The sequence below is a fragment of the Scardinius erythrophthalmus genome (genome assembly GCF_964197995.2).
Source record: "Scardinius erythrophthalmus genome assembly, chromosome: 23".
In the NCBI taxonomy this organism is placed as follows: domain Eukaryota; kingdom Metazoa; phylum Chordata; class Actinopteri; order Cypriniformes; family Leuciscidae; genus Scardinius; species Scardinius erythrophthalmus.
Window position 1 is genome coordinate 29,780,948 of NC_138243.1, and position 26,617 is coordinate 29,807,564.

The 26,617-nt window shown below is 36.9% G+C and overlaps 1 protein-coding gene across 3 annotated transcripts in view; it reads right to left on the reverse strand.

Annotated features, from left to right (window-relative positions):
* The window catches only part of LOC308684121 (3',5'-cyclic-AMP phosphodiesterase 4D-like), an 85,411-nt gene that overhangs the window by 29,760 nt on the left and 29,034 nt on the right, over positions 1 to 26,617 (reverse strand). The window contains exons 2-4 of one of the 3 annotated variants that reach the window (XM_081355190.1): positions 11,306 to 11,497; positions 9,816 to 9,878; positions 268 to 304 (exon numbers count right to left, since the gene is read on the reverse strand). In XM_081355190.1, the coding sequence (XP_081211316.1) occupies positions 268 to 304; positions 9,816 to 9,878; positions 11,306 to 11,497 (292 nt within the window). Of the gene's footprint in view, positions 1 to 267; positions 305 to 9,815; positions 9,879 to 11,305; positions 11,498 to 19,163; positions 19,272 to 26,617 lie in introns of those variants that run through there. The other 2 variants (XM_081355192.1, XM_081355191.1) reach the window with 2 other exon arrangements.

Below are 26,617 nucleotides of genomic sequence, written 5' to 3' on the forward strand. Positions count from 1 at the left end.
ATGTTCATAATCATTTATTAAAAAGAAATATCTGTAATGATTTTCATTTTCACTCTTCGTCAACACTTTTTATAATCCAATCAGCCTCTGATGGATAAAAGTCCCGTCCTACAGTTTTTCACGTTGAATATTGGTCAAATTACGGAAGTAAAACGGGTTGCAAAACAGCGTCATGTTGACTTTAACACTGCAGAAGGGCCTGCTGGTCTACTCGCTGGATGAGATGTATCCCAGAGTTCACCATGAACTGCTTCCTGGGTCACTGACCTGTGCAAACGGCGTAACGATGAGGTCATCTCCATGACTGCAAGAGAACGGACAAAGTCAGGACATCAGGACACACACACACACACACACACCTCAATTACAAAGCCAAAGAAAACCATGACTCTCTTAACGCGTCATACGCATGTTTCTAATGTTGCATGCATTTGTCATGACAAACAAACCACATCCTCAATTTAAGTGCAGATTTTTCCAAAGAAATGCATGATGTTCTTGCGTTTAGTCCTTCAGGAGGAATGAGATACGGTTTGTCTGTGTGACAATAGACAACAAGGCAGGGACACGCTTGCATTAATGCTTTCAATGCTAGTGAATGTTCACTACCAGTGTGTGGATGACCTGCAACTCCTCCACATCTCACCATGAGACTCAACACATTCAGTTAACATCACACATGCTGCTCGTGTCTAACTGCGTACAAGAGGTTTTCACACCAAAAGCCACTTGAAAAGTGTCATTTCTGCGGAACTGTATCTAAATTGCATGGAACTTTGATGATGCAACATTAGTGATGATGACTGTGCACAAAGAATATAGAGTCAAAAAGATGCAAGACAAAACATGATAGAAATTCAACTGGATGAGATGCATAATAAATTATTAAACATCAAGTATTAGGAGATTCAGATGTTCGGTTTAGCCTCACTGTCCTGATCTGATGGGGAATTGTGGTGTGAAATGGATAATATGATGCAAAAACCTCTGATTTTATTCAACAATCCGGTCCTCATTAGCTCTGTAAAAGTGTTCAACTGTCATACTCGTGACAGCAAGACGTGCACATGCTTGAGTCTCAGTCTTTTCAAGCTGTAAATAAACTTTCTAAATCATAAATACGGATGTTCACACTGACAGTGATTATATTACAAGTGGTGAACACGTTTGCACCTGCATTTGACCAATCAATTCCCACAAGTTTTCAATGAATTTACAGACGTAAAGGAAAAGGGAAAACATTTGTTTTTATAGTGATTGCACTCCAAAGACACATTTCTAACCGATTAACTTTTTAAATGCAGAGCATAACTTTAAAAAAAAGGATTTAAAGGACTTTATTATAGGATCGTATTAACTTCCATGACTTTCGAGGCCTGATTCCTAGATAATTCTAAGTTTTTCATGACCGTAAGGAAGCACAGTAAGTAGTAAATCACTGTCAGTGTGGATGGAAGCCCCTTTAATCGGATAAGCTGACCTGTAAGTGTTCTGCTGGCTCATTTGCGCGCTGTAAATGCAGTTAGTGAGCAGCTAGTGGCTGTTAGTCGCAGCGGTGGGGGTTACGGCGCGAGTGTGTGAGGGTTTCTGAGCACAGAACGAGACCTCCAGAGCAACACGAACACACACGACATACCCTCTCCGCCTGTCATCCGGAAGGCTGAAGAAACGCCCGATTTCACGCGCGACTCGTGTCCGCTTCAGCATGTGTGTGTCGCTGACACTCCTGCGGTTTAGCATAATGCCGTGTGTGTGTTCCTCCATGTGTGTGCATGTATGAATGGCGGCTTCATTTCCACACGCCGTTGGGGAAGAAAAGGTCAGCGGCAGGCGTGTGTGTAGCGTATCACGCGCTGTGCTGTGTGTGTCGCAAACAGAGCGCTAAACATAGCACAAGGCCACGGCTTCAGCAAGTGCAACAACCTGCTGCCACAGGAAGGAGAAAGTGTCCAGGTCAGGTGTGTGAACCGCAGATAAACCCCACCTGACGTCTGTGACTGATGCCGACTCCATTATGGAGTGGAAAACTAACTTTTGGTAAAGTGGGCCTTTTATGAGCTCTGTGCTCAGTGTGCTGAGACTGCCAAAGCTTTCAGAAACACTAAATGGACAGACAGCGGGCAGCTTATCAAAGCCAGAAGTTCAGTGGAAAACAGATTAAACCGGCTCGTCTTAAAGTCCTGTGAGTTTCAATATTAGGCTAAATCAGTCTAATGCTTGGCCAATGTCTATCTATCTATCTATCTATCTATCTATCTATCTATCTATCTATCTATCTATCTATCTATCTATCTATCTATCTATCTATCTATCTATCTATCTATCTGTCTGTCTGTCTGTCTGTCTGTCTGTCTGTCTATCTATCTATCTATCTATCGTCTATCTATCTATCTATCTATCTATCTATCTATCTATCTATCTATCTATCTATCTATCTATCTATCTATCTATCTATCTATCTATCTATCTATCTATCGTCTATCTATCTATCGTCTATCTATCTATCTATCATCTATCTATCTATCTATCTATCGTCTATCTATCTATCTATCTATCTATCTATCTATCTATCTATCTATCTATCTATCTATCTATCTATCTGTCTGTCTGTCTGTCTGTCTATCTATCTATCTATCTATCTATCTATCTATCTATCGTCTATCTATCTATCGTCTATCTATCTATCTATCTATCATCTATCTATCTATCTATCTATCTATCGTCTATCTATCTATCTATCTATCTATCTATCTATCTATCTATCTATCTATCTATCTATCTATCTATCAATCTATCTATCTATCTATCGTCTATCTATCTATCTATCTATCGTCTATCTATCTATCTATCTATCTATCTATCTATCTATCTATCTATCTATCTATCTATCTATCTATCTATCTATCGTCTGTCTATCTATCTATCGTCTATCTATCTATCTATCGTCTATCTATCTATCTATCTATCTATCTATCTATCTATCTATCTATCGTCTATCTATCTATCTATCGTCTATCTATCTATCTATCTATCTATCTATCTATCTATCTATCTATCTATCTATCTATCTATCTATCTATCTATCGTCTGTCTATCTATCTATCGTCTATCTATCTATCTATCGTCTATCTATCTATCTATCTATCTATCTATCTATCTATCTATCTATCTATCTATCTATCTATCTATCGTCTATCTATCTATCTATCGTCTATCTATCTATCTATCTATCTATCTATCTATCTATCTATCTATCTATCTATCTATCGTCTATCTATCTATCTATCTATCTATCGTCTGTCTATCTATCTATCTATCGTCTATCTATCTATCTATCGTCTATCTATCTATCTATCTATCTATCTATCTATCTATCTATCGTCTATCTATCTGTCTATCTATCTATCTATCGTCTATCTATCTGTCTATCTATCTATCTATCGTCTATCTATCTATCTATCTATCTATCTATCTATCTATCTATCTATCGTCTATCTATCTGTCTATCTATCTATCTATCTATCTATCTATCTATCGTCTATCTATCGTCTATCTATCTATCTATCTATCTATCTATCTATCTATCTATCTATCTATCTATCTATCTATCTATCTATCTATCTATCTATCTATCTATCTATCGTCTATCTATCTATCTATCTATCTATTTATCGTCTATCTATCTATCTATCTATCTATCTATCGTCTATCTATCTATCTATCTATCTATCTATCTATCTATCTATCTATCTATCTATCTATCTATCATCTATCTATCTATCTATCTATCTATCTATCTATCTATCTATCTATCCATCTGTCTATCTGTCTATCTATCATCTATCTATCGTTCTATCGTCTATCTATCTATCTATCTATCTATCTATCTGTCTATCTATCATCTATCTATCGTTCTATCGTCTATCTATCTATCTATCTATCTGTCTATCTATCATCTATCTGTCTATCTATCTATCTATCTATCTATCTATCTATCTATCTATCTATCTATCTATCTATCTATCTATCTATCTATCTATCGTCTATCTATCTATCTATCTATCTATCTATCTGTCTGTCTGTCTGTCTATCATCTATCTATCTATCTATCTATCTATCTATCTATCTATCTATCTATCTATCTATCTATCTATCTATCTATCGTCTATCTATCTATCTATCTATCTATCTATCTGTCTGTCTGTCTGTCTGTCTATCATCTATCTATCTATCTATCTATCTATCTATCTATCTATCTATCTATCTATCTATCTATCTATCTATCTATCTATCTATCTATCTATCTATCTATCTATCTATCTGTCTATCTATCTATCGTTTATCTATCTATGTAGTTGTTTTCTGTCTTGTCACTAAGTAAACAAAGTAATTAATAAATACTAAGTTTTAAAGGGCTCCTATTTTGCTCATTTACAGGCCGTTTATGAGCTCTGTGCTCAGTGTGCTGAGACTGCCAAAGCTTTCAGAAACACTAAATGGACAGACAGCGGGCAGCTTATCAAAGCCAGAAGTTCAGTGGAAAACAGATTAAACCGGCTCGTCTTAAAGTCCTGTGAGTTTCAATATTAGGCTAAATCAGTCTAATGCTTGGCCAATGTCTATCTATCTATCTATCTATCTATCTATCTATCTATCTATCTATCTATCTATCTATCTATCTATCTATCTGTCTATCTATCTGTCTGTCTGTCTGTCTGTCTGTCTGTCTATCTATCTATCTATCGTCTATCTATCTATCTATCTATCTATCTATCTATCTATCTATCTATCTATCTATCGTCTATCTATCTATCTATCTATCTATCGTCTATCTATCTATCTATCTATCTATCAATCTATCTATCGTCTATCTATCTATCTATCTATCTATCTATCTATCTATCTATCTATCTATCTATCTATCTATCTATCTATCGTCTGTCTATCTATCTATCGTCTATCTATCTATCTATCGTCTATCTATCTATCTATCTATCTATCTATCTATCTATCTATCTATCTATCTATCTGTCTGTCTGTCTGTCTGTCTGTCTGTCTATCTATCTATCGTCTATCTATCTGTCTATCTATCTATCTATCGTCTATCTATCTATCTATCTATCTATCTATCTATCTATCTATCTATCTATCTATCTATCTATCTATCTATCTATCTATCTATCTATCTATCTATCTATCTATCTATCTATCTATCTATCTATCTATCTATCTATCTATCTATCTATCTATCTATCGTCTATCTATCTATCTATCTATCTATTTATCGTCTATCTATCTATCTATCTATCTATCGTCTATCTATCTATCTATCTATCGTCTATCTATCTATCTATCTATCTATCTATCTATCTATCTATCTATCTATCTATCTATCTATCTGTCTATCTATCATCTATCTATCGTTCTATCGTCTATCTATCTATCTATCTATCTATCTATCTATCTATCTATCTATCTATCTATCTATCTGTCTATCTATCATCTATCTATCGTTCTATCGTCTATCTATCTATCTATCTATCTATCTGTCTGTCTATCTATCATCTATCTGTCTGTCTATCTATCTATCTATCTATCTATCTATCTATCTATCTATCTATCTATCTATCTATCTATCTATCTATCTATCTATCTATCTATCGTCTATCTATCTATCTGTCTGTCTGTCTGTCTGTCTGTCTATCATCTATCTATCTATCTATCTATCTATCTATCTATCTATCTATCTATCTATCTATCTATCTATCTATCTATCTATCTATCTATCTATCTATCTATCTATCTATATATATATCTATCTATCGTTTATCTATCTATGTAGTTGTTTTCTGTCTTGTCACTAAGTAAACAAAGTAATTAATAAATACTAAGTTTTAAAGGGCTCCTATTTTGCTCATTTACAGGTTAATTTGTTCATGGGGTGTGCCTGAATATATTTACCCGAATATATTTACATGATTTAATGTTCGAATGCTCATTGTTTTTCTAATGGTGTCTGCACACCAAAAGCTAATTTACTAATCTGCGTGAGTAGATTACATACAAAGTCAATGCAAAGACGTGAATAGTCAATGCATATGACGCGAAGTGGGCGACACGATTGCCGCGAATGTGCGATATTTGCCTCAATCACGTCTTCTGCGCAAGCTGAAACATTTCAACTCGAACAGAAAATTTGCATAAAGCGTTGTCGCAAGCCAATCAGCAAAGAGCTTGTTAACACATCCGGTCATCCAAGTGCAAGAGTTGTGTGCGCTTCTGGATTGTGCTGTGAACCCAGAGTATTATAATATGTATTCCCTAAGTATTATAATATGAAAGGCTCCAATTTAGAGCGGCAAAGCGATTATGCGCATCCCGTGTGCAGAATGATGCACTTGAAGCATCGCGGCGTCACAGCGTGCAGCGCTTCGCATTGAAAAGTTCAAAGCACAAAGCGAAGAGATGTTAGATGCTTAGTGTATTATATCTATGCAACAGTTTATTAAGCCTTTTCTTTTAACAGTTTTAAATTTCAGTTACAGTGCGCATGAAGAACAACTCATAGTGCTCTCGACTCCAGTGCTGTAATCTAACAGATACCCGGGAGAAAGGAATATGATTTAGAAAGCGCAATAAACTCCAGCAAGATGAAGTCATTTTATGCAAACCACAGACCTTTATCTACAAATAAAGTATAATAATGGGAACATTGATCTTGGAGAGAGTGTCATCGTGTTACTGTCATAACCAAACGCGATGCGCTGTTTGAATGCTGAATGGAGAATGACTGAGGAGAGATGAGTTTCCTTTAACTTAACGACTTAAATATGCACTATTACCTCACATTATGATATCGAATGACCTTAGAAGTCTTGGAATATAGTGCACCCAAACTTTATGGTGCTTTACAATGTTTTTTATGCCTTTAGTGGGGCTTAACAATAACACAATAGTCGTAGCCGTGGAGGGATGATTTGTGGTGTGGCGGACCACCGCGGCAGAATGAATGTAGCGGAAACACTGCAGGCTTCTGAAAACTGTGGCCTGCTCTGATTGGTCAGCAGGCCCCAGTCTGCTCTGATTGGTCAGCAGGCCCCAGTCTGCTCTGATTAGTCAGCAGGCCAATCTGTTGTGATTGGTCTACAGCTTAACGCGTGTGTTAGAAAAGTAACGCCCCTAACAGTAACTTCCCGAGGTGCTGTAAACACTACTGTAACTACACTAACTGTTTTGCTGAATCAGTGAAAGAAAAAACCTGTTTGCTTGACATATTGATGAACTCTTCCTGGTCTTTTAACTAACTTTGTTTGAGGGCGAGCCGGAACAGAAACATGAAATGGAAACAATGTCAGGACTACAAGAGAAGCGCTTCAGGCTGGTGTTTTTTGTTGGACCGATTAACTCATTTGCTGTGGACTTTGTGCTTTATAACTTTGCAGATTGTACTTGAAGCCTTACTTCAATGCATTATAAAAATATTTTTAATGCATTAATTGTGCCTTGTATCTGGATCATTGTATATGGATAATTAAAACCAAAGTTCTAATACAGTATAATACGTATTTATTGTTACACATTTAGAAAGTAAACAAACTTAAACAAGCAATCTGCAAATATAATAATGCATTTTTACTTTCAATTATCAGTTTAACTGGTTTTAACAGCTAACTTAGTAAGATCAGTTTCAAACGTTTGCTTGATGACAGTAGGAAAGAGAAAACTGAGCATAGATATAATAAAGCTCATGATAATGCTCACTGTAGCGCCCCTTGTGGCAACACAGAGAATGCAAGATGTACTTGAGTTGTGTTATGAGTTGTTTTCTCATGTTCTGGAGTGAAATGACACGCGAAATCAAACTTGCATACCTAGAAAACATGTAGACGAGTCTGTCTCAGGCCTTAAATTAAAAATGAATCATTCTGAACAAAACCAAATGTTTCACTATCAACAATAAAGTGGAACATTTTCATTGAAATCTGATCAAATGGATTCACAAACAAATGATTCAGACTTTCCAACAGTATTAAGAACAAATGCACTGAGTGCAATACTGTTAATCCAAAGGCCGATGAACGTCTAAAACTTCAAGAGCAGTGAGACGGTAGACGGTAATCTCCGGAAACGACATGATATTTCCTGCCATTCCGGTTTAAGAATGGATTCTCTGGCAAAACGAAACAAAAACGTGCGTCCGCCGTCCCTCGGGACTCTACATAATGCATGAGCTGGTGCAGGGTTACATAGAGAAACGCTCTGAGCTTGCAAAAATCAGGCCAGAGAGAGGAAGTGCACTGATATCTTCTATCACCGTTCCATTTGCTTTCGCTATGTGATCTGGGCTGTTGTTTGTGTGCTAGTTTTGCCATGCAACTGAAGTCATTTCTACAATAGTTCATAATTACACCTTTATTCTGTTGCATTCGTATGCTCTATTGCTAATGAGCGGCCTATAAAGGCAGCAATTTAAGGCATGCTTCAGATGCAAAGGTCCCAAAAGAGAAGTAGCACGCAAAAATACATGCAATATGAATTTAGAGTTCATGCATTGCAAAGAGATCCATTAAAAAAGCGAGAGAAATGTTAATTATTAATACTAAAAAGTATTAATAAAAATGTTTGGTAACACTTTATTTTACAGTGTCCTTGTTACATATGTTACATGCACTTACCAACAGTAAATTATGCATAATTACATGCAATTAACCCTCAACCAAACCCTAATCCCACACTAACCCTATAGTAAGTGCATGTAGTTGCTTAATATTACTCAGTACTTAAATATATAATTACACTGTAACAATGACACCTTAAAATAAAGCGTAACCAAATGTTTATAATAATTATAAAATAATTGAATTATTTTACATATTAATACAAAATAATAATCAAAAAATGTATATGTATGCACATGCACAGAATTAATTGCATTGGCAAAATGCTACAGAAAACAATTGTGAAGTAAAATATGAGACAATGTAAAGCGTTCTAAACCAGGACGGTTATGCTGTCTAAGGCTAGGCATTAACAGGCTCACTGGGTTTCAATGCAACGAAAGCACAGGGTTGCGTTTCCTAAAAGCATTGTGATCATATGCCAATAGTGTCTAAAAATATTTATGATAATTTTGTGGTGCTGACGGATTCGCTTCTGGTTAAATGTGACGACTGCAGAGCAGAACATAATTGATCGATTTTAGCATTTGACGTAAAGCTCAACAAATATTCGATCTCTGTTAAATGTCAAGCATTGTATTGCTTATTAGATCAATCTAGAGAGGAACATTAAATTAGGCCACACAATAGAGCGTATGCATTCACGGCGGCTGGAGGAAATAATAATAATAATAGTCACATGTGCACCTCTAAACTGCTATTATCAGTGTCACATGCAATGCAGGATCATGGCAGAGATGGAGACTGACAAACACACACACTCACACACACATCCAAGCCACAAGCAACATGTCATTCGAACTCAGTCTTCTCCATGCGATATCTTTCATAACGTTCCCCTACGCGCTTACGACACACACAGGGTTTAATGCGCAGAATCTTCAACCAATCAAATCAACCTGAGAATTGAAGACACGTCCCTGTTGTCGCATCCCTTGAGGTTTGCGTGGCAGGTTGATTTGGTTGTCATTCTGTGCATTAAATGGTGAGGGTGTAGGTGAGGGGTCTCGATGCGTGTGAGACTGTGATGCTCGCGTCTACAGGTGAAGCAAGGTGATGCAAATTAGACAAGCAAGAGCATTCCTTGAGGAAGAGCAAGGCCAGGAGCTGCGAGCCAGAACCAGAACCACAACTTACTTTCCACTAATAACCGGCTCAGATCTCCGAGAGACCAGGCCCGGTCTCGGCAGGTGGTTATTCCTATCGATAAGGACACAGTTTGTCAGACAAACACACATACACACACACACAGACGTTGCTTCTTCTGCCTTTGTGGTTTGAGAAGTAGCTGAACGAGCGTGTCTCTAAAGAGGTCAGAGTCTCTCTCAGGTTCTTCAGTGACTTTAGCTACTTGCTTTGGCTTTATTAATGTCATATTAAAGGAATATTTCTTCCAAAAATCATCTACTCACCTTCATATCATTCCAAACTTGATGATTAATGGGTGCTGTGGATACCGTGCTCTCGAAAGAAGCAAAAACACTAATGGCTTTATAGAAATTCACAGTAGATCTCAAAATTGTCAATTTCCAGAGACATAAATCCTGGTTTGTTCGCCAGCAACCATTTACTTTTGCTGAATTGAAGAGCAACATCCTTAAAAAAATCCTAATTTTGTTCCACAGATGAAAGAAAGTCACGTTTGGAACAACATGAGGGTGAGATTAATATTTGATGCAATATTTACACTAGTGTTTAAAAGTCTGGGGTCGGTAAGATATTTTAATGTTTATGAAAGAAGTCTCTTCCGCTCAACAAGGCTGCATTTTTTTGATCAAAATACAGTAAAAATTGTGAAATATTATTATAATTCTGTTTTCTATGTGAATATAGTGTAACATGTATTTTATTCCTGTGATCAAAGCTGAATTTTCAGCATTACTCCAGTCTTCAGTGTCACATGATCCTTCAGAAATCACTCTAATATGATGATTTGATGCTCAAGAAACATTTATGATTATTATCAATGTTGAAATGATTATTTTTCATTGATATTTTTGTGGAAATCGTGATACATTTTATCAGGATCTTTTGATGAATGTGAAGAACAGCATTTATTTGTGATCAAAGTCTTTTGTAACATTATATAAATGTCTTAATTTCGTTAAATTACTGACCCCAAACATTGAATGATAGTGTTCATAAAGACTTTTGTTCTCCTCATTGTGTGTTTCAGAGAAACGATGTAGACAGAGAAAGAAAGGCTGAGGTAAACACGAGAGGGTCATGTGACCTGAGGGCAAACACACACACACATATACACGTACACGCACACGCACACACAGTCATTAATGGATGAGACAGCTAAATGTTTATGTGGGCCTGATTCGAATTAGCATAATTTGGGTTCGGCTAATTGGTCCTTTGTCGACCTGTAGATATGATTGTTTAAAAAAAAAAAAGGAAAACTTTTTTTTTTGTTACCGGACAGGAAAACTGTAAGAACTGGGTGTTTTTATAGCTGCATGGACAAATGAAATGATGATGAACCACGACACAAGCATCTCATTTCTAAGTGTGCTTTTGTGAAACAAAAGCGTGTCCAAAGAAAAGAAAACTCAACTGACCTCAAATAAAGCAAAGGATAATGGGAGAATGGCACATTTGAAATGTTTTGGAGTGCTCACATGTCACTGGCGATGGAGGAGTTTCGGGACATGGACTTCGGCGACAGGTCATAGTCGCTGTCGGAGCGGTAGAGGAACGATTCCCTCCGCTGGCTGTGCACGAAGTTAGCCTGAATGATCAGGCCTGAACCCGGACTCGTCATGGGATCCAGAGGACTCCGTCCTGACGACGTGCCATTGTCCACGTCAAAGCTGGAGAGAGAGAGAGAGAGCGTGTTACGCAACCAATAAACAAGAGTTAGACTTAACATACTACGTTTGGTAAAAAAAAAAAATTGCCAGTTTGTCATGTTTCATTGTGTTATACTCCAAGCATGATTATGCAATATACATACAAAAACTATTTTTAATAATATTTGAATAAAGGGTGAAGATGTCAATTTTCCTAGGCCGGACGTCACTTTTGGCCAATACTGTAGTAAACTGTAGTAAACAGATTATTGTTCTGGTACTAGTAAAAACTGTATATTAAATATTATGTGTTAATAATGACAGAAAATACAAGTGTTTCCGTTGAATTAAATCCTAGTAACAGTGTGTAACCAAAATACCAAGATCATCCAGGAAAAACAGATCTATGAATAATGCAGGACTAAAACACACCGGGACTCTTATTTTGAAATGTCAATGGTTTACTATTGCCGGCTGCTTATTCAAAAAGATGAGAAAACATGCACTCTTACACCCATCTACAACATATTACAAAATAAACATCATACAGGAAGCATAGTCATAACTCATCAACAGTAAATCATAACCAATCGTTTGAAACGTGCAGCACTCATATTTAATAATTAAATCATAGCCTTTTGAAGATTAATAATCACATTAAGCCGTGTCGCATTCCTGTTTTTCCATCTCCACATTTAAGACCTCTTAAAATAATCATTAAGATGTTTGTTATGCCATTTAAAATATTTTTTACCTTAAATTTCATAAAAATGAAATGCATTTAGAGTTTGCGCACATTTATTTTTATTTTTAGTGAAACTCTTGCACTACTGAGCGCAGCAAATTAACCTCACAGATCTGATCGTGAATGAAGATGAAGATGTTTACAGTGTTCACACAGATACTGTCATATGAAAGCACTACTGGTTTTGGTTTTCTAGGAATGCAATCAGAGATCTCACTTATCAAACAATATTATCTTTCAAATTCTAAGAAAGGTATTTCAGAAATGCAATTTTAATAGGATTTCAAAATCCTATTCAAGTCCATCATATGTTAATAGCCATGTGAAATGGCTCTATATCAGATACACAGCATTCATTTTTGTGTGAAAAGATTGTATTTGTGTTTTTTCTTTAAAAACAACAACAACAACACTAATTTCATATGTATTTGTATACATGTATATATTGTCTTTCAATAACTCAAGCACTTTGCAAGTACTTATTCATAAATATGTCTGTTTTAACTTAAATTTACTTAACTGAAATGACAAAAAAGTATTTGAAGCACCTTGTACGAACCCTGTTTGTGAACTCATGGAGATTGCCTTTCCTAAAGCTAAAGCTGCTTATCATAATGAGCGTACGCTAGCAGAGGCTAAGCACAGAGGTTTCCCTCTCAGTGACGTCTAACACACACACAGGTACTGTCAGTGGGTTTAGCTGGCGTTTGTGTAAAGAAGCTAATGGTCACGCTGAGGTCCTCGTGACGTCACACACACTGATTCATCAGGTGAGCGAGTTTCCCTGCGAGCACCAGCTCATCTGAAACCCAGACAAATCCTCAGTGACTCACTCCACACGTCAATTACCTAGAAAGTCTGAATGGGTGAAACGGCAGAAACACGTGGAACTGGATCCGCGTCAACGAGACGCTCGACTGTTTCGTCTCGGCTTTTGTTTGCAGGCCAAACAAAAGAGCAGATTTCAAAACTTAACAGGGTGGTTGATTATGATTTGACTCTTCTAACTTTAGTTAGTGTGTAATGTTGCTGTTTGAGCATAAACAACATCTGCAAAGTTACAACGCTCAAAGTTCAAAGCAAAGGGAGATATTTGCTTTTAAAGAAATGGCTTTTTAAGGACTACAACAAACGGCTGGTAGAGACTACACCACATTCCTCCCGGGTAAGTGACATCACCAACCCTAGAATTTGCATAAACCCCGCCCCCGGAGCATGATTTATAGATTATCAAGACAGAATATGCTAATGACTAGAAGATAACTACACATCAGCTGCATAAACTCATCAACTAACCATTCAGAAATGTCCTGTTGGTTCTACATGTTGTCACTTCTTCTCGAGTCTCTCCATCATTGTCTGACTCCGGTTTGAACATAAAAGGCTAAAAGTTTTTGAAATTTTCAGTGTAAACACAGAGCTGTTGAAGCTCCACCCCCTGTGCCGGGAGCAGCAGCTCATTTGCATTTAAAGGGACACACACAAAACGGTGCGTTTTTGCTCACCCTCAAAAATGACAATTTTAACATGTTATATAAAAATATCTGTGGGGTATTTTGAGCTAAAACTTCACACACACACTCTGGGGACATCAGAGACTTATTTTACATCTTGTGAAAAGGGCATTATAGCACCCCTTTAAGAAGCATGAGAAGAGAAAGAGAAACGTCTATCTGTAATGGGGTGGAACATGCAGAAATTCCTCTCCTAAAAAGGATGAGCCGTCAGATCTAAACGCTCGCTAACACAACCCAGACCACCGCATGTTTAGCACAACACACTGCAGACTGACATCATCGTGTGTGAGGAGAACTGACAGCTTGAACTCATGTACACAGGTTTAGTTATTTGTAACTAATGTACACAGGTTTGCTGAGTCACTTGATCTCAGAGCTTAAGCTCTTCCCTCGTCCTTAAAGCTTCGACACCAGAGTGTTTTGAAAGACTTGTTTTGAGGCCTAAGAAACTTCTTTTCCTTCCTGTTTTACACTTGGGCCACATTTGCATCGCTGTGGTTGAGACCAGATTGTGCAAAATTCTATTGTGCAAAAAAAGCCTGACATATTATTTAAAACAATGAATCTATTTATCATCGGTCTATCTATCTATCATCTGTCTGTTTGTCTGTCTATCTATCATTCAGGGCTGCCAACTTTTGAGTTTAGCTTGGAGTGAGAATTATGTATGGGGGTGGGGGGGTGTAGAAAAAATAATAATAAGTGTGGGCTATTGTGATTGTCAAAACATTTGGTAGACTGACTAACCAATTTCATGGTCCAATTACTGGTAGGCTATTGCTTTTATTATTTCTTTGATACAAATTTTACAATTCAATTATTGTAGTTTGATTCCAATCTTCATTTAATATTGATTCATTTTGATAAATATTAGGTACAGTAGATACATGTTAATTTGTCTCAATAACCTAATGCTGTAAACAGAGAGCCCTGTCAGCTGGGTATTCTTAAATGTAAAAAAATAACAACTCAAATGAAATATAATGTGTTTTTTATTATAATAACAGCTTCATAATATTTTAATGATATACGTAAAAATATAATAAATATGTAATAGTGCACATATTTATCAAAATACTCATTTATACTAATACTAAATATATTATAAAACAAATTTTTCTAGCCATCTAGCATGCTATGGTCATTAATTGGCTTTCTGAGGTAAATGTTGTGTGACATATTGTTCTCCAGCTGTTTTATTGACCTCTTTCCGCGGTTGAAAAACACTGATTTATCGATATTATGCATGAGGCATATACATTTCGGTAAGTTGTACTGTATCTTTCAACATAGGCTACACATTATTGTTAATTTGTGTTTATTTACTATTAACTAGTAGTAAAGAGAAATGATCGGTTCACGTGCCGCCAGGCACAACAGCGATCTGTCATGTCTATCTATCTATCTATCTATCTATCTATCTATCTATCAATCTATCTATCTCTATCTACTATCTAAAATTCCTTCAAAAGTTGTAAAAAGTTAAGATTCGAAGTATGTCTTGACGAAGTAGTTTTATGAGTTTTATTTAAATAGTTTTTAATTCTACTTCCTTGCCATTCTGCAGTCTGTTTGCAACCCTGATTCAATTTCTCTTCTGAAATCCTGACAGCTCTGACTGACCTTGAAGAGAGATGCATAAATCAATGACCCGCAGTCAGATCCTTCAGTGTGAAGTCCTCAAAAGACTTTTGCTTTGAGTCAGACACGTCACGGTTCAGCTAAACCCTAATCTGTGTGACAATCCGTGTCCTGCAATGTAACACCAAACATTTGCTCATTTAATATGAGAAAAAATAAGAGCTCAGGGACTCTCAGATGCACTAGCATGGTGAACATCACAAGTAAACCTCCTGATGTCTAGTGACGCACAGCAAATGAGACACCGGGGAGACTGGAAAACTCACTGCTTTTAGTTTCTCTGTGGGATGTTTGTCCTGCACTGGGACGTGCTCTGCGCTTCTGTGGGATTCGGCCTGGTTTGACCTCAGATTTGTGACTAAAGCAGAAGTATTACACTAGTTACATTGGCAGGTTATCATCCGAATGCACTTCTGCATAAGAGCGAGACCACACGTGTGCGTAAAGATACCTGAGCTTTAGCCGATACTGTCGGAGAAGTGTATTGTGATATGACCTCCAGAGGAGAGCTGAAGGGACAGAACGGATGTACCGTATTACTTCACCGTCTACTTTACAACCCGTAACACGGTGCCAATACACTCAAACCTGTTTATCTTGGACGGTCACCATGGGAATGTACACTAAACGTCAATGTGCTGTGGATTGGGAAAGAAATGATATTAGATGAACGTGTTTTGGCACATTAACCATAAACATGCAGGGATTGATGCATTTACATGAAGCATTAGTCACAAGTTCAATAATATGATGCTTTTACTAGAGAAAGCAGATTTTATCCTTCAGATCTGATTAGACTGTGAAAAGTAAAACATGCCATCTGGGATTTTATTGGTCAATGTCATTTTTTTCCCCCCAACCTTTCCCTAGGCCACATCAGTGGAGAAGTTGTTATATTGTAATGAAAGAGATTATGAAAACGTTTTTTTACGTTAACTTGCTTGAATTAATTTATTTAGAAAGTAAACAAGTAAACAGGCTGAATTCTGATTTCATGTCATCTTTAAATTGCGAAAGCATCACCAGTGTGTATCTATGGGGATATTTATGAATGAAAAATCACATTGCAACGTTCTTAAAGAGACAGTTCACCCTAAAATTTTGTCATCATTTAAGTTTCAAACACATGACATTTTTCTTTGGAACAGGTATTTTGTAGAATATTTTCTCTTTTTTTTTCATTTTCAAGGTTTTTTTTTGTTTTTTTTATATGTAATCTGAAATGTGTTGCAACTTAGTGCTGAGCCTGAGTTTATTCATTTAAGTTTTTATTTACCAGTATTTCTGAATGTAATACTAAAATGTGACTTAAAAACTGATGCAACCACGATTATTAACTAACAATTGCATTGTTTTTCTCTCTTTACAATGCAATTTTGACCCAGTGCAACTTATAATCAGGTGTGACTTATTTTCTGTTAAACACAATAAATGATGACAACTTCCATTTCAGCGGTGAACCATCACTTCAAATGCAATATAAAGCTAAATAAAACCAACAAAACACTCTTTTTGATGTTAAAAATGCGAGACGCAGGCAGTGGATCGGAAAAAAGTGCAACGGCAAGAGATGCATTTTTTACCTTGAGAATGCCACGTCATGCGCGAGACGCTACGAAGCGTGAGCACAGCGCTCAAACACGTCTGTCTAATGCGTTTACATTGAAAAACAATGTAAAAGTAGCGCAGTGGAATGGAAAGCGTCACGCATACAGCAGCACAACACACTCTTATAAACTCCTCCATCCAGCAGGCCGAGCTGACACATCCGATCTGCTTCACCAGACACCAGGCCGAAGGCTGAGCGTCACACACGCTCGCTCATCACGTGACCCGCACGTCACTGAACAGCTGCATCTCCTGCGTTTTAAAGTCACGGTGGGGTTCGCTGGTCCACCGGGCCTCGTCTCTGAGAGCCTGACGCACCACAGGCGCCCGAGAGATGCCCTCTCTAATGCCCTGACCGCCAACCGCACGCATACACACGACAATGAGTTTATTAATAAAGGTGCCGAAGACGCACGGGAAGAGAGAGAGGGAAAGAGAGATGCCCTTGGCCTATTTAGGCAGAGGTCGTCCCTGGATAGATGGCATGCAGGAGACCGAGTCCACAGAGAAAGGGGTTTGGTGACTTGCCACGAGCGTTTCCCAGCGTTTCCAGGTCAGAGCTGACGGTGTGAGCCGAGAGGAGAAAGAGACGAGCGCTGGAGCGTACTGGGGCATCTGCTCTTTAATATGCTCCTGAAACACACTCATAGTAGAAAAGTCACAGTGAACGATTATTATCCTGCAATAATGATGCCTATTGTGGCCGTATGCATTGTTTTTGCAGGATGATAACGGGTGGTTATTCTGGTGGTGGAATGCGTGAGCTATTGTGGTCTCGTGTGTTGTGAATGGTCTCTAAAGGCACATCTGAAATCTGACTCAAGCTCCCAACGACGGGATTATGAAAGAACGAAGGACCAGTGGTCGACGCTGGGAAAAGATTCACGTCTTTCTATGGGCACAGATATTTTTACACCGCACTAAAGCCACAGTGATGTCAGCTAACAACAAACACGCTAGACTCATACACAAGAACTAGCAGTGGTCAGCTAGACATTACATTATTGTGAACGATTCTTTAGCGCAGGTTATTCCATATAAAACTTGGACTTGCTCAAACTTTTCTATTCGGCTGACGTCACCAAACCCTTGTTTTTCAACTTGACTCCTTTCTGGTATGTGACGCCCACTTTTCACAGCGCAGTCACTTCCCGATCTCAAACAGAGACCGAACGGGTCTCGTCCTACTTTTTTTCTTGTTAATTATCCTGTTTTACTCAGAAATAGGTTACAAAAGTTAAAAATGGGTTTCATGTTGACTAAACATTCAACCATTTTAATGGAACATAGTGTTTATAGAGTCATAAGCACAAAAAGTTGTGATTAATAATCAAACTGTGACTATTTGCATATAAATAATAGCATTATTAAAAATTACACACACATGCACACACACACACATATATATATATATGGATATATTAGATACTATTTAAAATCTGCCAAAATATGTAAAATACTTTTGAATTACACACACACACACACATTTATATATAGATATATATGAAGAGTTCAGATGCAAAAGCCTCTAAATGCCATCTGAAATTTTCTCATAGAATGATAATTTTTATCAAGCTCATATATTAAATTCAATAATTTCACTTAAATGGCAATGAAGATTACCTATTCATTGTCATTTAAGTGAAATTACTGAACTTAAATATACGAGCTTGATAAAAATGATCATTCTATGAGAAAATTTCAGATGGCATTTAGAGGCTTTTGCATCTGAACTCTTCATATATATATATATATATATATATATATATATATTCTTTAATTATAAAATAATTTAGATACTATTAAAAACACGTACAAATATGTAAAATATTTTTGAAAATATTTATATTCAAATTGTCAACCAGACACACACACACACACACACACACACACACACACACACACACACACAGACATATATATATATATTTCTGATCTAAAACAGCTTTAAAAACATCTTCAGTCAGATTATTACGCTTTCATTAGCCAAGAATAATTAGCTATCAGTATTAGCCTCAATTTTCTATGTGGGTGCTCACCAAAGTATAACTATATTTAACATTAATAAAAAGCAGATCTGTGGTAGACACTGAACTACGAGATGCCACTTTCCTCACTGAACATTAAGCCGGATCTGAACGCATGCCTGTGAAAGCCAGAACGAGTAAAACTTTACCAGATTCCCTCCGTGTTCCTGAGAGAGCTGGTGGAGCGCGAGCGCGGTTTCATAACGATACTCATGACGAAATGTCTCTCGGTTTTCTCTAGACCTCGTCAAAGTCTGTCCTTCTCCGTGATGGACATGTTCTCCAGATAATCCAGATCTGTGCTCCAACTATGCGTCTCTGAGTCTCTGTGTCTGCAGGGGAAGTAAGCCGGAGTGAATATCACGTTTCTAGTCCTAGCACTGGCCTAGCAGTGGGAGTGTGTGTGTGTGTGTGTGTGTGTGTGTGTGAGGAGGGATAAACCCTCAGGGTCCTGTGTTTGTGTGTGTGTGCCGTATCTCAGCGAGGGAACCAGAGCGGACGGCTTGAGGGAGCGGAGGGGGTGGAAATGCAGCTGGTGACAGCGTCAGAGCCCACTTCTCAAACACACACACACACTCACGCTAACTATGACAAGAAGAACATCACCCAAGGGAGAGAAAAAACACAATGAAATCTCTTTAGCATCTCAATTCATTCTCCAAGACAGAGCAAATCGAGACCTCCCGCTTCTCACGTTTCTCCTGAATAAAGACGTCACATAGAGCTCAGGAAAACACTCAACTCCACAGATTTAACACAAAATATCAGTTTAGACACATATTAGAGTCGCCAACAGTATTTCTAGTTTCAGCTAAAAGCTGATTTGTATTCTTTGGCTTTTACTTAGAAGTGTTGATATGTTTGTTTTTATGTCTCAAATGTTCATGATTGTACAGCACTTAGATACATAAAGTAGTTGTAAAGTGCTTTATAAATAAAGGAAAGATGAAACAGGACAAACAGTGCTATTGTTTACTAAAGGTAAACTATTTACACGGTTTACGGTAGCTGAAATAACATAAAATATATTTATTTTTTAATGAAAATTAGAAATGTTGCATTGGCAACTAACTGAAAAAAGTACTCAAATTAATTAAAGTTAAATAGAAATATAAAAAAGCCGAATAAAAATTATGAAAGCACAACAAATAAATAAAAATGAATTAAAAAATGAATAGTAAAATAACATTAATCAAAAAAACTGAAACATTAACTGAAAAAGTACTAAAATAATTAAAGTTAAATAAAAATATAAAAAGCTAAAAAATTATGAAAGCATATAACATTTATAAAAAAAAAAAATTAAATAATATTTAAAAAAGTTAATTAAAAAAATGACAAAATACTATAATAGTAAAATAACACTGATCAAAAGTCAGATCTTTCAATATGAAAAGTTTAGAGAGATCTCAACATTTCCCATCAAATTCTTCCCAGACTAAATGATCAAAGCTCATGGAATTTCAGGAGAAACATCTGAAGACGATTCCCATGATGCCCTGGTGGTTGCTAGGGTTTTGCTATTTGGTTGCTAAGGTGTTCTATGTGGTTCCATGTGAGAGGAGATTTGCCTGTATAAAAAAGGAACGAGTGTGAGACAGAACGAGCCTCTCCATGGGAAAGCGACGAGCTGGAGTGTGTGTGACGGTCTCGACAGGAGTCAGGAGATATGGAGGTGTTTCTGAAAGCTTAAATGGCCTTGTTTTCAATACATGTTTCCGGTCTTAAAGTGCAGGATTCAGGAATAAAAAATTAAAAAGGTAACTGTGACTTTCTATCTTACAATTCTGAATTTATAACTCACAATAGCTCAATTTTGAGCGAAAATTATGAGATGAAAAGATGTTTTGAAAATTGGTTATGTATAATGCATTATAAAGGTATTCATAATCTACTTTATAATGCATTATATCTTTTCATAAATTTCTTAAAATAACATTTGCAAATTCTAAAATTGGTTGTTTGTCATGTGTTTTAATGCATTATACTTTCTAAAAGTGTAACAATGAATAGATAATTATTATAATGTATTATAACTATGGTTACAATTATTCATAAAATGCATTACAAGGTACATAATTGATGCATTAAAATACTTTTATTTATTCATTCTTTATTTTACCATTTCGTTTATTTTATAATGCATCATACATAAAGGCTTTGAGTAAAGTGTTACAGAAATGTCTTGTAATGTTTAAATTAAAATGCAATAACTTGCATCCAATAAGCTATTGGATAAATTCAACTAATTGCCAAATGTAGATGTTTAGGAACATCTAGAATGTTTAGCAACTATATTTTTTCTCACTGAATATTCTGTTTCACTAAGTAAAATGGGTTGGGCATTTAAAAAAAAATATTTGTGGCACTTTTGTGGTTCTCGTATGACGTCAAGCTGTAAAACCCTTTTAGGTCCTTTATTTTGAAGAGTGTGTGTGTGTATTCTGCATGATGTGCTTTACTGCACACTTCGGCTTCCTCAACGCTGAACTCGAGATGCTCTTACTGGCACTCTTAGATATGAGAATGCAATTGAATTTCCTTACATGTGAGTGTGTGTGAGTGATATTGCCCAGCAGACCGTATCTGATCTAATAAAAAGACTTACTGATCCATGAAGTAGCGTGCAACATCGGAGGATTTGGGCTGAGACTTGCACTTCCACACGAGCCCCTCCATCCGTCGTTACAGTCCACTCGGATTCCTAGCAGACACGCGCTTTAATTACAGCAATTAGCAGAGCAGAAGTGTGACCGAACATAATGATCACGACAAGTGAGGAGGACCATATCTACAGACACTTGTGATAGAAAGTGCCGGCCAAATTAAATGCAAACTCATTTTACGTCACGCTAATGTCGTCTGCATGACTGATAGACATAAAAGGACATATTCTTGATTAAATCTTTCCATTCACTGCCGTTCTTGGAAACATGTTTTAACATGGCTGTGATTAGAACAATATCACATTTCCTGGAAGCCAGCAGTTGTTAGACTGTTATTTAGAATAAGCGAACTCATTGTGAGCTGATGGGAAATTGTGTGCGCAATATTAGCACAGCGTCTCATGACATTCTGATGACACACATCACTTGTGTCTTGTGGCATGAGTGTTTCTGACAGACAGGGCAAGCGTTCACATTTTGCAACGAGGTGAAGGAAGTACATGTGCAATGTACATCTAATGGCTTTAAGCTTTTCAGATCGTTCTGCAAAGCCTCAGCAGAACCCGACTAATGAAGAGCTGCAGGAAAACAGTACGACGCCCTCTGGTGGACAAGATAGAAATCATAAAACTGCACATTAGTGGGAGGAATGTCTATCTTTTGACAAACTACTGCACTATAATGATGATAATAATCTGCCATATATTCCATTAGACATTATTTATCAGAACTAGCTGATCACAGAAGAACTGGGATAAAAGTTTATAGTTCGGATATATGTCTACGGTAATGATCAAAATAGACCTTCTGAAAGTTATTTGACGCTTCACATAAGGATTGTATTGATTACATCGTTACACCAGTAGGTGGCGACAAGTGACTGTTAAAAAATGTATTTGCCATTGAATCATTCATTCAAGAGATTTGTTCAAAAACACTGAATCATCTAGTAATGAAAAAAGTCAATCTTTACGAGTGAGTCATTGAATCATTCACTCAACAATTGTTTTTTAAATAATTAATTCTAATTAAACATTTTTAAATAGACTGCAGCAATTAACATTTTGTCAGAACCTCTAGTAAATTGACGTTATTTAATTTAGCTGTCTGTTAAAGCAACACCAAAGATTCTTTTGTACCTTAAAATAACGTTTCCAAAATCGTTTCAGTGGTTCATCAAGTCGTAACAGGGTGAACGGCACTTCTGCATTCGCTTTGCGACCCTCTACCGGCTATAACCGCACTATTAGAGTTTGCCAGGGGTGTGTTTCCCAAAAGCATCGTTAGCCAACTATGTTCGCAAGTTCCGTCGTTATCAGCATAGTTCAACGAGTCAGTGTTTCCCGAAACCATCGTTCTAATGAACATTCGCAAACAGCATTGCAAAGTTGTGTAGTTGGAACGACAGATCTCAATCTGTGGTTAGAAGCAGAGTTTCTTGTTTGCATGTCATGTGGACTCGATAAATCCTTATCTTGAGCCAAATAAGCAAGCTGACATTCAGTACAACCTGTGTCTTTTATTTAGAATACATACAAATGTCATTTACGTCTTTTAGTTTGTCAAGAGATTTAAAGTGTCGTTGTTGAAGAGTGCGCATGTGTGCTATGTGAACGAGCCTATGACTGAATCTGGAAATAAAGCAAAATAACTGAGAAAAATGAGAAATAGTCCTCCCATGTCTGTAATTTATATCTATACATCTAGCGTTAATTCGATCTCAAACAGATTCATTAAAATAAGTTATTACTCCACCACCTGCGTGACGTCATTAACCAACGTGGTTGAACGACCAATTTGCGACAATACGGTTTCGGGAAACAGTCGTGACTAGCTAGTTGATTTCTTCAACGATGCATCGTACTATTGTAGTTAAGCAGCGAGTTACGTCGTTGTTCGTGAAAAGCACCCCAGATCGGGTAGCGGATCTGTAGTTCGAACGAGACTACAAATTTGAGAAACTACAAATTTTACTTGCTTTACGGCAAGCGTTACAATAGCGAAAAAATAGCAAGCAATATCATTATTTAGTTTTTCTTCGTTTCTGATGTCGCAATACATCATACTTTCATAAAATCATGCAACATACTCTTCCTTGTCTGTGGACATCGTTCACTCCAAAGCCGGTGCTGGATAAAAAAAAATAAAAATAAAAAAACCTTTCCTTTTCCTTTAAATCCTCGTTTATCGGGCTTATGCTACTCTGAACAATGCCTGAACTTCGTATATTGAGCACTTCTTGCGTTGTTTTTCGCCTCTTCACGATGACTCGCTTAATTTAGTCCTAATTTGTAAGTCGCTTTGGACAAAAGCGTCTGATAAATGACTAAATGTAAATGTAAATAACCAAATAGCGTGTGTGCGATGGTAGGCTAACTTATTTACGACAGCGGTAATGGACAATTCCGCTTCCAACCTGTAGGGGGACCGAAGAGGAAAAGTGCTTTGGTGTTGCTTTAAGAATCATTTGAGAATCACGATCTCTATTTGAAACACAAAAATAGTGATTCTGATTTTATCCAGAATCCTGCAGCTAGTAAATGCGTGAGAACCTGTAACTGGTCTTAAATGTGAGATGTGCGTCAATGCAAAGCAAAGACGTTTCATCAATAACATCTTTGGTGAAACACTTGAGGTTTCCTTGTGAAGGAAACTGAAAAAAAGAAGTATCAAGGCAATTTATCAACGTAGGGGGCCAAAGCCAGCTTCCTCTTTCAAAATGAATATCGCACAATTTCCCACATCCTAATCTGATGTGCTGTGACCGTAAATGCAGAAAATACTCAAGTGTGTGCGGGGAATAAATTATATTTTAAAATATATTCAAATAGAAACCAGTTATTTTAAATTGTAATAATATTTCACTATTATTAATTAATATCGCACTGTATTTTTGATCAAATAAAGAGACTTCTTTCAAAAAAAACATTAAAAATATCTTACAAACCCCAAACTTTTGAACAATAGCGTATAATGAGAAAAATAGTAAAAGCTGCAAAAAATAGCAATTAATTAAATTTAATATTACAGTTTTTTTATTATTATTATAACTAAAAACAAAGGATACAAATTTGAGGTTGCACTTTATTTTAAGGTGTCTTTGTTACAGTGTAATTATATATCTGTGTAATATAAAGCAACTACATGTACTTACTACAGGGTTAGTGTAAGATTATGATCTGGTTGAGGGTTAGTTGCATGTAATTATGCATAATTTACTGTTATTACTATGGTAAGAACATGTAACATGTAACAAGGACACTGTAGTGTTACCAAATTTGACATGCTAACATGAATCCTTTTTTCTTCATCATCACAAGCAACAGGCTGGAATCAATAAATGAATGCAAGTGATATTTATGCAAGCAATGGGTACACCTGTCCTCTCTAACTTTATTTACATATACCCCGAACGCACTATGACATTTCAATGCAAATACAAGGAAAACGAAGAGAATCTGACAACGAGATGTACAGAAATCTTCACTGCAAACTACAAACTTCACAGCTTGGCAGCCACAGCTCCTGCCAGTTCACCACAGACAAACACTTGAGTTTAGCTAACCAGAATGAGCTTATCTCCCCGTGTCAGATCAAGAAACCTCCAGTGTGTGCAAGTAAGAGTTTCCGAGCCGCTCTATACCTGTAGGACTTGAGCAGGCGCTTTCGTTTCATGCCTCTGGTTACGGCCTGGAAGGGAGCGATGAAGTGACCCGTACAGTCCATCAATACATCTGAGCTGGAGCCTCGTCTTGAGATGTGCAAGTGCTTCCTAGACTCTGAGTTGCACAATCTCCTCCCCTTTCACACGAAGTGACAGATGTCTTCATGTGGCCTTCGCTAACCCCAACTCCTCCCCTATGGTAATCTGATTAGCATCTAAGGACACTGAGTCCAAGCGAGGGCTTCTTTTACCTCTGGCTTTCCCTTAAAATACTGTACACAGCCAAAACTGACCTCTTCTTTAAAGGGATAGTTCACTCGAAAATTAGGTTACACTTTATTTGGTAACACTTTATTTTACAGTGTCATTGTTACATGTTGTTTTACAGTGTCATTGTTACATGTTGTTTTACAGTGTCATTGTTACATGTTGTTTTACAGTGTCATTGTTACATGTACTTACTGTAGTAATAACTATACATTATGCATAAATACATGCAACTAACCCTCAACCAAACCCTAATCCTACCCTAACCCTATAGTAAGTACATGTAGTTGCTTAATATTACTCAGTACTTAAATATATAATTACACTGTAACAATGACATCTTAAAATAAAGGGTTACACTTTATTTTAACAGTTTTAACATTGTTACAGTGTAATTATACATTTAAGTACTGAGTAATGTTAATTTACAGCATGCACTTACTATAAGGTTAGGGTAGGATTAGGGTTTGGTTGAGGGTTAGTTGCATGTAATTATGCATAATTTACTATGGTAAGTACATGTAACATATGTAACAATGACACTCACTCACTCACTCACTCACTCACTCACTCACTCACTCACTCACTCACTCACTCACTCACTCACACACACACAAACACACATTTGAGTATTTGTGTAGATCATTGTTTATATGTAAATAAAAGCTTAAATTAAATCTGTTCGTCATATAAAGCAATCATATTTCTTCTAAGTTTTGGTGACCTGGACACAGAAACAAAAATATCTTTGAAGATTAACCAAAAGCCTTATGGGTTTGGGATGACATTGTTGGGTGAGCGATCCCTTTAAAGTGACCTCATGCTTAAAAAACAAAAACCTCAACGAGAACATTGTCACAGGAGAGTCGGTGAAAAGGTCTGTGGGTAATATCCTCCTTCCGGTTCACCTTTACACACGACCACGGTCTATGTGTAACCGAAGTCCCTGCTTCTCTGTGGTTGAGCGGCGGGTTTGGTGTAAGACCTTAAAGGAGTAGTTCACTTA